General features: G+C 44.5%; 1 protein-coding gene across 1 annotated transcript in view; it reads left to right on the forward strand.

The window, feature by feature from the left end:
* Positions 1-14,871, forward strand: part of LOC140363582 (uncharacterized) — a 123,318-nt gene that overhangs the window by 26,198 nt on the left and 82,249 nt on the right. The window contains 3 exon segments of the mRNA XM_072450216.1: positions 3,809-3,955; positions 7,330-7,573; positions 14,548-14,677. Coding sequence (XP_072306317.1) covers positions 3,809-3,955; positions 7,330-7,573; positions 14,548-14,677 — 521 coding nt within the window.

The raw sequence follows: 14,871 nt of genomic DNA on the forward strand, positions 1-14,871 counted from the left end.
GACCCTCACAATATGATACATATCCCGATACAGGGGTCACGATACAATACATATCCCGATACTTGTATATTCCGATTATAATTCCCTCATTACAATACGTATCCCGATACATTTCTGAAAAAAGGGTCTTAAAAAATTTCTGATCAGGTCCACAGCTCCTTCTCACCTCGACCCAGAGGAGCTTCTGATCAGGTCCACAGCTCCTTCTCACCTCGACCCAGAGGAGCTTCTGATCAGGTCCACAGCTCCTTCTCGCCTCGGCCCAGACGAGCTTCTGATCAGGTCCACAGCTCCTTCTCACCTCGGCTCAGAGGAGCTTCTGATCAGGTCCACAGCTCCTTTTCACCTCGACCCAGAGGAGCTTCTGATCAGGTCCACAGCTCCTTCTCACCTCGACCAAGAGGAGCTTCTGATCAGGTCCACAGCTCCTTCTCGCCTCGGCCCAGACAAGCTTCTGATCAGGTCCACAGCTCCTTCTCACCTCGACCCAGAGGAGCTTCTGATCAGGTCCACAGCTCCTTTTCACCTCGGCTCAGAGGAGCTTCTGATCAGGTCCACAGCTTCTTCTCACCTCGACCAGAGGAGCTTCTGATCAGGTCCACTGCTCCTTCTCACCTTGAGAGGAGCTTCTGATCAGGTCCCCAGCTCCTTCTCACCTCTGCCCAGAGGAGCTTCTGATCAGGTCCACAGCTCCTTCTCACCTCGACCCAGAGGAGCTTTTGATCAGGTCCACAGCTCCTTCTCACCTCTAGAGGAGCTTCTGATCAGGTCCACAGCTCCTTCTCACCTCGGCCCAGAAGAGCTTCTGATCAGGTCCACGGCTCCTTCTCACCTCAACCCAGAGGAGCTTTTGATCAGGTCCACGGCTCCTTCTCACCTCAACCCAGAGGAGCTTTTGATCAGGTCCACAGCTCCTTCTCACCTCGGCCCAGAGGAGCTTCTGATCAGGTCTACAGCTCCTTCTCACCTCGACCCAGAGGAGCTTCTGATCAGGTCCACGGCTCCTTCTCACCTCGACCCAGAGGAGCTTTTGCTCAGGTCCACAGCTCCTTCTCACCTCGGCCCAGAGGAGCTTCTGATCAGGTCTACATCTCCTTCTCACCTGGAGAGGAGCTTCTGATCAGGTCCACAGCTCCTTCTCACCTCGGCCCAGAGGAGAGCAGCAGAAACAGCAGATCAAAAGTACTATTCCACCTCGTTTAGAGCCTACGGGCCATAAAAATCTGATTTAAAAAAAAATAAATAAAAAATTAATACTGTGACGCGTATCGATATGGAGTCTGTGACGACACATTGCTGTATCGATATTTTGAACACAACCCCAGTAGGGTAGTTGGGTGAAGCCCTGTGCAATGATGTGAATGCAATGCTAAAACCAATGATTATTGTTGTTGGCATGTGTCTTGAATGAGATCAATACACAATGTATGTCTGCTCCTTTCTAAAATTGTCTAAATATGAGACTTGGTGATTCCTGGTATTGCCAGGAGAGACAATTCTACATTTGTTGCAGTCATATGCAGGCTTTGTTGCAACACTCCCATAAGGGGAGGAATTACACACATTATCTTTCCCAATTCAGTCTTATAATATTTTTTTTTTTCCATGCCCTATCTGCGTGTAAGTAACATCAACAGAAAAATCTGTACAGTGACATGAATTAATGTTTCGATTCAATTTATTTTTGTAATGCCCAAAATCACAACAACAGTTGCCTCTGAGGGCGACAGTGAAAAATGAATCAAGCCATGTCTGTGGTGGCGAGGGACGATGTCCCAGAGTCCTCTGTCCTTCGACCCTCCTTCTTGGCCAGGAAAAACTACAAAAAACCTCCTTGGGAAAAAGCAGAAACCTGGAGGAATGTTGTCGAATGATAAAATATAAACATATTTTTCCTTTATAATTAGTCCTTTAATACAAAAATATTGTATAGCTCTTTTGATCGTCTTTTTGTCTTTTGTTTTCTTTCTTCTTTTTCTTTAATTACTTTTTATCCATAGACATATCTCCGTGGCGACTCGAGGCCAAGAAGAAACAATTGTGTGTTTCCGGTAACCCGACCGACTTGGATCTTGCTGCTAGTTTCGCTAAACACACACCGGCATATGAACCACGCATGCACAGCCAGGGAAATGTGTTGATATCCTGGGAATGAGGCTGCAGGTGTGTAGTAGCACGCAGGGAATGATTGACATGTGGGAGAAATACTCTGTGGTCCACACCACGAGGAAATGAGACTCAGATTGGTGGCAAAAATTCTGTATTCAACATCTAAGACTTTACGGTTAAGTGATTTACTCAGCGCTTATTTGCACAGTGGTTTTGAGTTAAAACTTGGCTTCATACATGTTTTTAAATGAGATTTATCACTATTACAGCATGATTAAATGCTGGAAAACAGTTTTGGCCATTAATTTACATTGAAAAATATTGATTAAAAAAATCTAACGATACCCAGCCCTACATGTCAACAATGTCATAACATCTACTCAATTATTGTCTCAAAAAGAACCTAAGTAAATATACAGCACGGCAAAGCTTTTATAGTACATCTATAAAACATTTTACTTACTTACTTTAACAGCCATATCACTATATTGTGTAGCCCTTGTATACTAGTATATTATTCACTAACTCCGGGGTCCCTAACCATCGGGCCAGGGACCGGTACCGGCCCGCAACGCATTATGGAAATAATCTATCAGTGACAGCATCTTCGCTGACGTAACTTTGGCCTGTCCCTCATGACACTAATGAGCTCGTCTGTGGATATATCATGAAAAGCCTTATAGGAAATTGCCAATGAAATCCATTAAATATAATGGCAAGTATATTATATCTCTGCTCTTGTCCTGCGTGAGAACATAACTGATACGTGCATTATACATGATACGTCATTGCGGATGCGTTGCATCAAACACGCTGCCCAAAAGTAGAACCACAAGCCAGCGAAAATTATTAAAAAACAAAAGTCTTTGGAGAGCATTTTTGCAAAGGGGAAAAGGCCAAATGAGGAGCAGACGAGGAGCCAGCAAGGATTTTGGAGGACACGTCACCTGGGCCAGAATTCTGCAACTCCTGCGCGATCACCTGTTTTTACTTTTACAAGAGTCTGAGCGCTACTTCCCGTGCCGTGACGGTAACAAGACAGAATTAAGGAGCAGACTGGACTTAAACACACTGCGGGGGTCATTGTCTCCCATCACTCCTGATGGGAGCATCTCATTGCACAGAAACACGTGCAGGGCCCCCACTTATTCAGCGTGTGCTGAGTTGTAATTTCTATGCACTCATTTTCTCCATATTTATCTGATGAACTTCCGTCAGAATAACAGTGAGGACACGTGTAACTGTATGTTATTTTACTCTAATTCGGATCTTTTGGTATGGTACACTTAATAATGCACAAACGTGTCTTTTGGTCTTTTGAGAACATTTCGCCTTCCGAGCTGAATTGAATGGAAGCCTAAGCCCCGCCCACTTCCACGCAAGTTAACCTAACCGCGACAAAATCTGGCACACCGATCCGTGAAAATAAAACCTATATTATTCCGGTCCGTGGTACAAATAAGGTTGGGGATCCCTACACTAACTCACTTGACTTCATGATCCGTGTGTCGACTGATGAAGTAGGACTATTGTCAGTGCTTTTGCCTGGTCCCGTCTCCTTGAATTGAGAGTAAATGTGTGTTTTGCTTGAGCTGCTCTGTCTGCTCTGACATGTGCAGTGATAAGTGAAGTGCTGCTCCAATTGTTTCTCTGACACACTTGTAACTCCTCCCTCCCCTTCCTGTCTGTTTGTACATAGTGGAGAAGTGCATGAGCTCCATGCAGATGGGGACCCAGATGGTGAAACTGCGTGGAGGCTCCAAGGGTCTGGTGCGTTTCTACTTCCTGGATGAGTACAAGTCCTGCATTCGCTGGAGACCATCGCGCAAGAGCGAGAAGGCCAAGAGTGAGTCTTCTTAAATTAGGATTTATGTTCTTACTTTTACTACAGCTACTTTATATAATGCTATATAGCTAGGCTGTGTTGTGGACATTAATGAAAATAATGAAGAAATCCAAGAAAAACAGAATGTCTTCTTGTGTGTTTTATTTGATGAAAAATATCTTTGCAGCAAAGAGAAGGAAGACGTAGGTCCACCAGATGCAGAGTTACAATCTTCCCCAAAAGGAGCTGTGCTGATTACACTTTTTATAGGTCTTCACATCACATGGGAAAGTTCAGGCAAGGAGGAGAGACAAATTAAACCAGTTTTTACACTTAAAGGTTGAATAGATGATTTTTTTGCAGATTTGAGAACTCAAGCGACTGTTTGTTCCGTTTTTTTTAAATGCGCATGCACACACTCACCCCCCACTCTCCTGTACTTTCAGAGAGGCCGCCTCCCATCAAACCTTTTGCATGAGCATGCAACAGCGTAGAGGCGGGGCGGGGGTTTGTTTATTAGGACGATCATCTCTCGTCTCTTCATTTCTGTCTCTTCTGAGCTCGAACACAGTCTTTCTCTGTGTCATGTTAGTCCTGTAACTGAAGGAACTCACTAAACACACACCGACATATCAACCACACATGCACAGCCAGGGAAACATGCTGCTATGTGAACGAGGCTGCAGGTGTGCATTAGCACGCAGGGAATGATTGACATGTGGGAGAACTACTCAGCTGCAAAGAAGCGCCAAGCAAGCAGACCATATTGTACTCTCCTGGTCTGAATGATGATTATTGTATTAGTTTAGCAATTCATATTTCGGTCTGAAATCTTCAGGCTCCTGGATGATCTGTCAATGTGCATTTTTAAGTTGTGAAAATTAAAGGCGTAATGGACGATTTTTTGGCACCAAATCTGAGTCTCATTTCCTCGTGGCGTGGACGGCCGATTAGTCCTGCCACGTATCAATCATAGGATGCACCTACTGCTCACCTGCAGAGCCTCGTTCACCTGCAGAGCCTCGTTCACCTGCAGAGCCTCGTTCACCTGCAGAGCCTCGTTCACCTGCAGAGCCTCGTTCACCTGCAGAGCCTCGTTCACCTGCAGCCTCGTCGGCTCGTCCCCCGAGAGCAGCATGGTTCCCTGTGTCTAAGCGCATTGATCTATCGTAATATAGTTCCCTCAGTGTACGGGCAGTTTTGGCCGGGGAGGACATGGTTTCCTCTGCTGCGCAGGCACTGCTGTGACACAGCGAGACGTCTCCCCCCCAGGCGGGATCTCCTCTCTCAACTAGGGGGTCAGATTCTACACCCCAATCCCGAGCGCCTGAAGCTCTGGATATGGCCCATGCAGGGCCCGGCCTGACCTTCTCGAGGTACGCCGGGGAACACAATAAGCAATGCTCGTGCTCGGTCTACCCATCTTCTGTATTCCTGCAAGTGGAAACTGTTTGACGCCTGGTGTCGCAAAAGCGGTGAGGATCCAGTGCATTGTGTGTCAACGGTGCTCGCATTCCTGCAGGACCTACTTGGCCAGGGGCGCGCTCCATCTACCCTGAAGGTATACGTTGCCGCAATTTCTTGTTGGCATGTGGATATTTCCCTTTTTCTAAAGGGTGCCCGGCATTTGCGTCCGCCCGCCCGTTCTGTGGCCCCGGCATGGGACCTGTCCCTGGAGCTGGAGGCGTTGCGATCCCCTCCATTAGAGCCTCTGTCGCAGGTTGACCTTAAATGGCTGTCAATGAAGACGGCATTCCTTCTGGCAATGGCCTCGGCGAAGCGGGTGAGTGAGCGCTAGGCTTTGTCCGTGGCAGACTCCTGTTTTCGTGGGCACCCCGACAACTCTGCGGTTTCCCTTTGGCCGAATATGGATTTCGTTCCAAAGGTGATTTTGTTGGAGGGACACAACCGGCCGCTACAACTGGCACGTTTTAGTGCGGGATCTGCTGCCGAACAGATGTGTCCTGTCCGTGCGCTTGAGGCATATGTGCGTGCTACAGCATTGATACGCAAATCTGAGAGCCTGTTTGTTTGTTTCGCCGGCCCACGCAAGTGCCAGGCTCTGTCCAAACAGCGTCTCGCGCGCTGGATTGTTGATGTAATCACGGAAGCCTATGCTCAACAAGGGCGACCGTTGCCGTCCGGGGTGAGGTGCCACTCCACAAGGGGGCTCTCAACTTCGTGGGCCGCTATGAACGGGGTGTCCTTGGACGTGATCTGTGCGGCGGCCTCTTGGACATCCCCGAATACCTTTGCAAGATTCTACAGAGTGAATGTGGTTTCTCCACAACCGCTGAAAGAGGTTCTCCGGCAACACTCTTCTGCGTCCCATTGAGGTATGGTTTTGTCTATTCCTCTGGACCCTGCTGGTATTCGTCATCCAGTGTGTCACGTGACTATATAGACTCACGTGAGCCACCGGGGGTCAAAGGTGACTTTTTTTGTTATTAATTCTCGACCTGTGTATGCGCAAGGATGATCATCCAGTGCTTTATGCACCGCCTCTGGCGGTCATCCGGGATTCATAGAACCGTAGTTACAGTTGTAACTTTCGTTATGTGTTACACATGGTTATGTGTTACACAAAGTTATGAGTTACACATGGTTATGTGTTACACATAGTTATGAGTTACACATGGTTATGTGTTACACATAGTTATGAGTTACACATGGTTATGTGTTACACATGGTTATGTGTTACACATAGTTATTTGTTACACATGGTTATTGTCGTGAGATTAGCGAGGCGCGGTGCTTGTCCTGCCCCTCGTTGCCCTGCGCGTGCGGGTGGCTCCGCGCACTCTCCTGCTTCCAGACGCAGCGATCAGCTGGTCCTCGTAAAGTCAACACAGCGTCCTACATTGTGTCATGCCGTTATTGATGATCAATTGACGAGTGATCAGTGTTTTTTAGGGACTTTGGTTACACAATTGAACACAATTTTTTGAATCGCAAACACTTTTTTTTTGACGAATGCATTGCATTTGAGAGAAATTGCATCGCATTTTGCAATGCGATACCACTTATTCTGAAGACTTGCAGTAGCTGTGTGGAAAACCTGTTCACCTTTGAGTGTAAGACTTTGAGTTGTGAAAAGATTACCAGTATACATTTCAAAGTTGATGAGGCTCGAGTTCAGAGATCAAATCATCGTTCCTTCCCCACTTTACCAATGAAATGGTGTTTACATGATAATATCTATAAAGCTTTTTTGTTTTGAACATCAGATGTAGATAGATATAGCATATAGCAGCAATTTTTTTGTCTTAATTTTTTTTATTTCAAACGCTACAATTCCAACAACACCTTTTACAAGAAACAATGCAATTTTAGGCATTTCTCAATGAACACCTGATAAAAGCTCAGATTACATTCTCTTGCTGTTCTTTGTGCAGTCTCTATCGACTCTCTGCGGGAGGTGTGCGAGGGGAAACAGTCGGAGATCTTCCAGCGTTACTCTGAGGGCAGCTTTGACCCAAACTGCTGCTTCAGCCTGTACCATGGGGAGCACATGGAGAGCCTAGACTTGGTGTGTGGCACCGCAGAGGATGCGCGCACTTGGATCACCGGCCTCAAGTACCTGATGGCTGGGATCAGCGACGAGGACAGCCTGGCCAAGAGGCAGCGCACACGTGACCAATATCCTTCCACTGTGGTGATGCACGGGGTGTTTTTCGTGGATTGGGTTGGGCCGGGCAGGTTGTAAAATGCTGACTGCCACATCGCATGTCCGTGCTCCATGTGCATAGTTGTGTCTAAATTCAGTTCCTCACTAGACTAACTTTTCTGTGAATAGGAGTTGGATTGTAATAAAATGCAACATATTTCGAATCTTAACATAAATACCAACATCCTTGCTGTTTAATTCGTTAAAATGCATCATTGCATCAACCTTTTTGATGGTGGGGCAGATTTTACAGATTTATGCTGGAGCGGGTCAGAGAACGTCAAAATTGAGGGGACCCACAGGTTGGAAAAAACCTGCATCACTATACCACTGTACTGTTGCTTTAAACACCACTGTACTGTTGCTTTAAACACCACTGTACTGTTGCGTTAAACACCACTGTACTGTTGCTTTAAACATGAAAGCAAATTACTTTCCTTCAAATGCATGTTAAGAAAAAAAACTATGCATATCATTATTATCCGTCTGTATTTTTGTCCCAGTGAAGATGAACAAGACCTATTTGTGATTACAGATAATTTGTTTGTTTTTTGATACATAAACATGTGGGTTTGGCCAACCCACAAATCAAAAAGGCACATTTTCAGACTTCCGGTATGGTATTGTGTTAGAGCTGACGCACCCACACCGCTGCTGCAGAAATTGGCTTTAAAATCATTGTTTGAACCACTGTGAATTGTTTTTAATGGTCTAATAAAATGGGCCAATGGTTCCAAGTACGAAGCAAATATAGGAGGGGGGACCAGGCACAGCCCTGCCTCACCCCCTTTCCAGAGTCAGTGGATCTGTCAGATGACCATTGATTTTGATACTTGAAGTTGGACCATTGTAAAGGACCCTAATATTTGTTTTATAATCAAATCATCTATTTGAAATTTGTTTAGCACTTTAAATAAATATTGCCAGCCACAGAATCAAAAGCTTTCTCAGCGTCCAAACTAATTACTACAGCTTTGTTTTGTTGTGTCTTATGTTGTCTTGTGTTTGTCGTTTGGTCATGAATCCTGTTTGATCTTTGTGCATTCAGTTTGGGAGGATTTGTTCCATTCTTTTGGACATAATTGAGATGAATAAACGATGGTCCACGTTCAGGATGGAAATGGGTCTATTTGAGGCACAGTCCAGTCGCTCCTTCCCTTCTTTAGGTATCAGGGACATGATGGCTTCTTTCACACGAGGAGGCTCCTAGTTTTCTTAAGTGCCCAGTTAAAAGTTGCCAAAAGGAAAGGAATAAGTGTGTTATTTAGAGCTTTATACCACTCTGAGGTGTATCTTTAGAGCTTATACCTCTCTGAGGTGTATCTTTAGAGCATGCATTTCTGCTAAAAGCCAATGAGGGCATGCCTCCAGCTGTTATCACCCTCAAACTTTTACCATTGAAATATTGTACAATGGTTTTGTGATGAAAACATGGGTCTCAAACATTTTGGACAGTTGAAATCTTGCACTCTTTCTCCCCACATCACACTGAACATAAACGCCAATGAGGACATAACTCTACCGCCAGAAAATCTGTCATAGTAATGGTGTTACTGTTTGTGGGGAGGATGTAGAGGAGAAGGGCAGCAGGATGACTGGCTCTTCACTGTGGTGTCAACCCCACGATAGCAAAGCGGGTGAGGGCCTTTAACGCCGCACAGGGCATTAAAGGTTCTGCTTCCGAAGAGTGCACACGCTTTTTCGCTCGCTCCGCTTGCTATCGCTGCTTTCCTTATTTACTTTGCTTTTTAATCAGTTTTTGTCTTCCAAACATTTTTGCTTTAGACTTTTTCAAGTAAACCAAGGATTTTAAGAACATTTTTCCAGTTTTAACGAGATATCTGACGCCAGCGACATGTCCGGGAGAAGAAGGGAGAAAGACTGTGAACGCTGTCAGAAATATCAACAAGAAATTAATGAGCTGAAAACACGGATATTTGTTTTGGAATCTGAAAAAGTACTTCACGATACCATTCCTCTGTCAACCGATGGTAAGAAGAGCACACTTTTTACAAGAAAAACTGCTACTTTCAACCTAAACCGCAGTGACTCGTTTCCAAAACTGTCTAAAACCAGAAAGACCAGGCTGTTTCTTGGAACAAACTTGGAGCAAAGCCTAAACGATACAAAGATAACGTGAAGTCACCTAAAATACAGCTCACAAACAGATTTTTACCACTTTCAGAGATGGAATTAAATGAAAAAAGGAAAGATGACGTGGCCAAAATACAACAAGGAGGAACTGTGCCACAAGCCAAGGTCACACGGATTGTTTTGATTGGAGACAGAGCGAAAAGTCACGTGATGCATGAAAAGATAAACACACATTCTTTTCCAAGCGCCACTGTTTCTGAGATAACGTCACTCCTTCCAAATATTATGGCTAAGCATGGAGGAGCTAAACAGCTGATTGTCCACGTGGGTGCAGTGGACAAGCGGCGGGAACAGACTGAAGTTTGAAAAAAGACTTCTTGAAGTTATTCGACGTGCTTGATGATAAAATGGAAATCAAAATATTCATAAGTGGACCTCTTCCAAACATCGACAGGAGGATAAACTAGTTTAGCCGGCTTCTTCAGCTGAACACATGGCTGTCCAAAGAGTGTGCCCCGAGAGGACTACACTACTTTGAGAACTTCTATCTATTCTGGAAACGAGAGGACCTGTTTAAGAGAAATGGCCCCCACCTATGCAGAGGTGGAGTGAGGGTGCTGACAGAGAACCTGCTCCACGCTCTGAGGCATTGGACTGGGCCTGGACAGGGTCCTGAGCAGATAGTTAGTTAGAGAAAAGAGGAATGAGAGAAGAATTCCTGCTCCATCAGCCAGAGACCGAGCCAATGTTTCAACATCAACAGCACCACAACCTCAGCCTCCACCAAAGGATTTATCAGCAGCTGCTCCACCGCCACCAGCAAAGGATTCAGCTCAAGCTGCTCCACATTCACCTCCACCGCCTCCAGCAAAGGAACAATCTTCAAAGGCCTTGGACCCATCTGTGACAGGCCCAACAACATCCCTGTCATCGCCCCTGCCTTCAGACCATCCCTGGGTTCCCCCTGCAACATCTACTCCCACTAAAGATTCATCATTCTCCTCATCTTCACTCTCACCCATGGGCCTTCCCAGCCATTTTGAAAGTCTGATCAAATCAGGCATTAAGATGGCTCCACTCGCGCCTAATTTAGCAAGATCAAGGGCTATGTCAATACTTATCAACTCTTCCCTGCACAAGCCGACTACACCAACAAAAGCCCCACCACCCATCCCCCCTCGCCTCTCACCTGGTCCCAAACTCTCCTCGGCTACAAAAGCCCCACCACCCATCCCCCCTCGTCTTTCACCTGGTATCTCCCATAGCTAGGATGCACTGGGTCTCAGCGTTGCCGGGACTTATTGTCATATTAAAAATCAAACCAACCCGAGGCCCTATGTAAAAAGAGACCCCCTAGTGCTATTTCTGTAGTCACATCACACAGATGGAAAAACAAAATGCGAGTCAGGCCCAATCTGAGAAATGTGATTCATATTCCCTGTGAAAAGATAAAGCCCAGTCCCACTGAAACTAGACTGAAACTTGCTGTGCTAAATGTCAGATCCTTATGTAACAAATCACTCTTAATTAATAATTTAATTTCTTCTTATAATCTTGATTTTATGTTTTTAACTGAAACATGGCTTGACAAAAACACAGGAAATCTATTTCCACCTAACTTTAAGTTTGAATCTGAAACACGAGAAAACAAAAAAGGGGGTGGAGTGCAATCCGTGCAATCTTTAGGGATTAAATAATTACCCACAGGTTGTCTTTTGGGGTGTTTTCATCATTTGAGTATGTATCCTTTAAAATGGAGCTAAAACTCCATCCATTCTCTTCATTGTTTTATACAAGCCTCCCCAGCACTGCCAAAGTTTTATTTATGATCTTACTGAGATGCTTTCAGTCGTATGCACAGACTTTGATGGTTTGGTCATTACAGGTGATTTCAATGTGCATGTTGATAATATTTGTGACAGAAACGCTAAAGAGCTTGATGCTGTCCTTGAAACCTTCAGTCTTACTCAGCATATGAGAGGCCCCACCCACAGCAAAGGACACACTCTAGATCTCATAATTACAAAGGGGGTAAATATTTCAAATGTTAATGTGGTCGATGCTGCTCTGTCTGATCATTTCTGTGTCTTCTTTGACCTGTCTGTTTCTCCCAAACCACCGGTTGGTCCTGCAGTTGTTCAGAGGAGACGCATAAATGATGGCACAGGTGCACTGTTTATGGAAATGATAAACTTTGAAAATGTCTCATGTTCTAATGTGAATGATTTGTTGAACTCTGTTACATCTAGTGTTTTGAATGTTCTGGACACCATCGCCCCTATGAAGGCTAAAATGGTTAAAAAATAAGCAGAAGGCGCCATGGAGAAATGATGATTCGGTCAGGGCACAGAAAAGGGAGTGTCGCCGGGCTGAACGGAAATGGCGCAAGTCAAAGCTCCAGGTTCAAAAAGAGATTTACAAAGAGAAGCTGAACATGTACAACCTCATTTTATGTAGAACTAGGGAAAGATATTTATCTGAAATTATTGGAAGCTGCAGTAACAACTTGCGTGTCCTGTTTCCCACAGTAACAGATGAACAAACCCTCCAGCTCAGCTGCCGTTAGAACTCATTTCCACATCCAAGTGTAATGAGTTTGCATTATTCTTTAATGACAAAGTTCAGGGCATTAAAAATGCTATAAATCCCACAATGCAAAAAATTACCCTAAAACCACCAAGACACTTAGAGCTGACTCACTTTGCACCAGTAACTGACAAAACTGTCCATGAGATCATCACCAGTCCGAGTTCATCTACAGCTGCCTCGATGTGTTACCCATCAGATTTCTAAAGTCTGTGCTGAACAGTTTGTTAGCACCGCTCACTCACATAGTTAACATGTCGTATCAATCTGGAACATTCCCAATGTCTTTGAAAACTGCGGTCATAAAACCTCTCCTAAAGAAGAGCAGTCTTGATGCCGCAGTACTGAGTAATTACTTGCCCATCTCTAATCTGCCATTTTGGGGCAAAGTCCTTGAAAAGGTTGTTTACCAACAGCTCACAGATTTCCTCTTAATAAACAACTCATTTGATGTTTTTCAGTCAGGTTTTAGACCTCATCACAGCACTGAGACTGCTCTTGTCAAGGTGACAAATGACATCCGCCTGAACATTGAAAAGCCTCAGTCTTAATTCTGTTAGATCTGAGTGCTGCTTTTGACACTGTCAATCACAGGATCCTCTTACAGAGACTAGAGGACTGAGTGGGCGTCACTGGCACTGCCCTAAACTGGTTAAGGTCCTATCTGGAAGACAGGAAGTACTTTGTTGAAATTGGTAGCTGTGTCTCAGACCACATGACCCTGACCTGTGGAGGGCCCAAAGGGTCAGTCCTGGGTCCCCTTCTGTTCAACCTCTACATGCTGCCGTTAGGTCAGTTGACACGCAGTGAAAATGTGTCCTATCACAATGATGCAGACGACACTCAGATCTATGTTTCACTGTCGGCAGATGACTATGGACCAGTGAATTCACTCTGTCACTGCATCCAACAGATCAGTGTGTGGATGCAAAACAACTTTCTCCAGCTGAACTCAGACAAGACTGAAATGATCGTTTTTGGCCCACAGAAACAAAGAGAAAGTGTTAGCGTCACATCCAGAGTCTCGCTCTAAAACCTACAAACCAAGTTAGAAATTTGGGGGTAAAAATGGACTCAGACTTGAACTTTAACAGCCACGTCAAATCAATAACATCAGCAGCTTTTTACCATCTAAAAACATTGCCAAAATCAAAAATACAGTGTCAAAACCAGATTTAGAGAGACTTATCCATGCGTTTGTCTCCAGTAGATTAGACTACTGTAACGGCCTGCTCACTGGTCTCTCCAAACGAGCTGTAAAACAGCTGCAGTACATCCAGAACGCTGCTGCTCGAGTCCTGACTAGAACCAGGAAGTACCATCACATTAGTCCTGTTCTCAGGTCTCTGCACTGCTCCCTGTGGCTCAGAGAAAAGACTTTAAAGCAGCTCTGTTTGTGTACAAGTCTCTCCATGGCCTAGCACCAAAGTACATCTTGGATATGTTAGTGCCAAATGAACCATCTCGGACTCTAAGGTCCTGCTGGTGCCAGACTCAGGACAAAACATGGGGAATCTGCATTTCAGTTTTATGCAGCTAAAATCTGGAACAGTCTTCCTGAAGATGTGAGACAGACTTCTAATTTGACAATGTTCAAATCTAAGCTAAAAACAGTTTTCTTTGCACTTTTCTCTTTTGTTTGTGATTTTATTAGTTTAGACAATCAGTTGGATTGATCATTTTTAATTTAGTTAATTTTATTGTATTTCTGTTTCTGTAATTTCTTTGTGATTTTAATGCATTTTTCCTGCTGTGTGAAGCACTTTGAATTGCCTTGTGTATGAAATGTGCTCTACAAATAAACTTGCCTTGCCTTGCCTTGCCTTAAATATTATTATTTTACTTATTTTAATTGGTAAAATCCATATTGTGGAGTTACCTCTCCACAGATCTGTCCTGTATTTATTTAATATTTCAAGCAAATATCTCCCTGGTGACATTAATGTGGTGGACGTGGAAAAGTTTATTTAGTTGGCCTTTAACTTTGAGTATAAGTTGTACAAAACAGAGGTGAACAAGAGCGAACACAAATGTTGATTCTGATCTTTTCTATTGGTTACACCGGGTCATAGAGACGGATCTCCATGGGGTCTTATTCTAGGCTGTAGACTTCTACAAACATGCATGGCATTCCTGCATTATTTTAGCTTTTCAGTAGCCACAGCAGTTCTGATGAGAACAAGTTACTCACAACAAAAGCGATGGCGTAATCTGTCTCTGGTCACTGATAAATATAATGTGTGCGTGTTCCTTGACCGCATGTTATGTGGCTGAAGCAGACCTTCACCGAGGCGGACAAGAACGGAGATGGCAACCTGAGCATCAGCGAGGTCCTCCAGCTGCTCCACAAACTCAACGTCAACCTGCCACGACAGAAGGTCAAGCAGATGTTCAAGGTAATACCAACCCTCCAACTTCTTGTACATTTGTCCTCTTTAAATGGAAAAGGCACATAGACCACACACAAGAGCAAAATCTGTTTTAATTTATGCAGTTTTTTGATTTTGTAAATCTCTCAAGTGACTCAAATCTTGTAACAGAGCTAATGGCACTGTGGCAGAGTTGCTAATGGCTAGCAAGAAGGTTGCGG

Source organism: Eucyclogobius newberryi, unplaced genomic scaffold (assembly GCF_026437365.1).
Source record: "Eucyclogobius newberryi isolate DKJ021-1_F unplaced genomic scaffold, fEucNew1.0.hap1 SCAF_17, whole genome shotgun sequence".
In the NCBI taxonomy this organism is placed as follows: domain Eukaryota; kingdom Metazoa; phylum Chordata; class Actinopteri; order Gobiiformes; family Gobiidae; genus Eucyclogobius; species Eucyclogobius newberryi.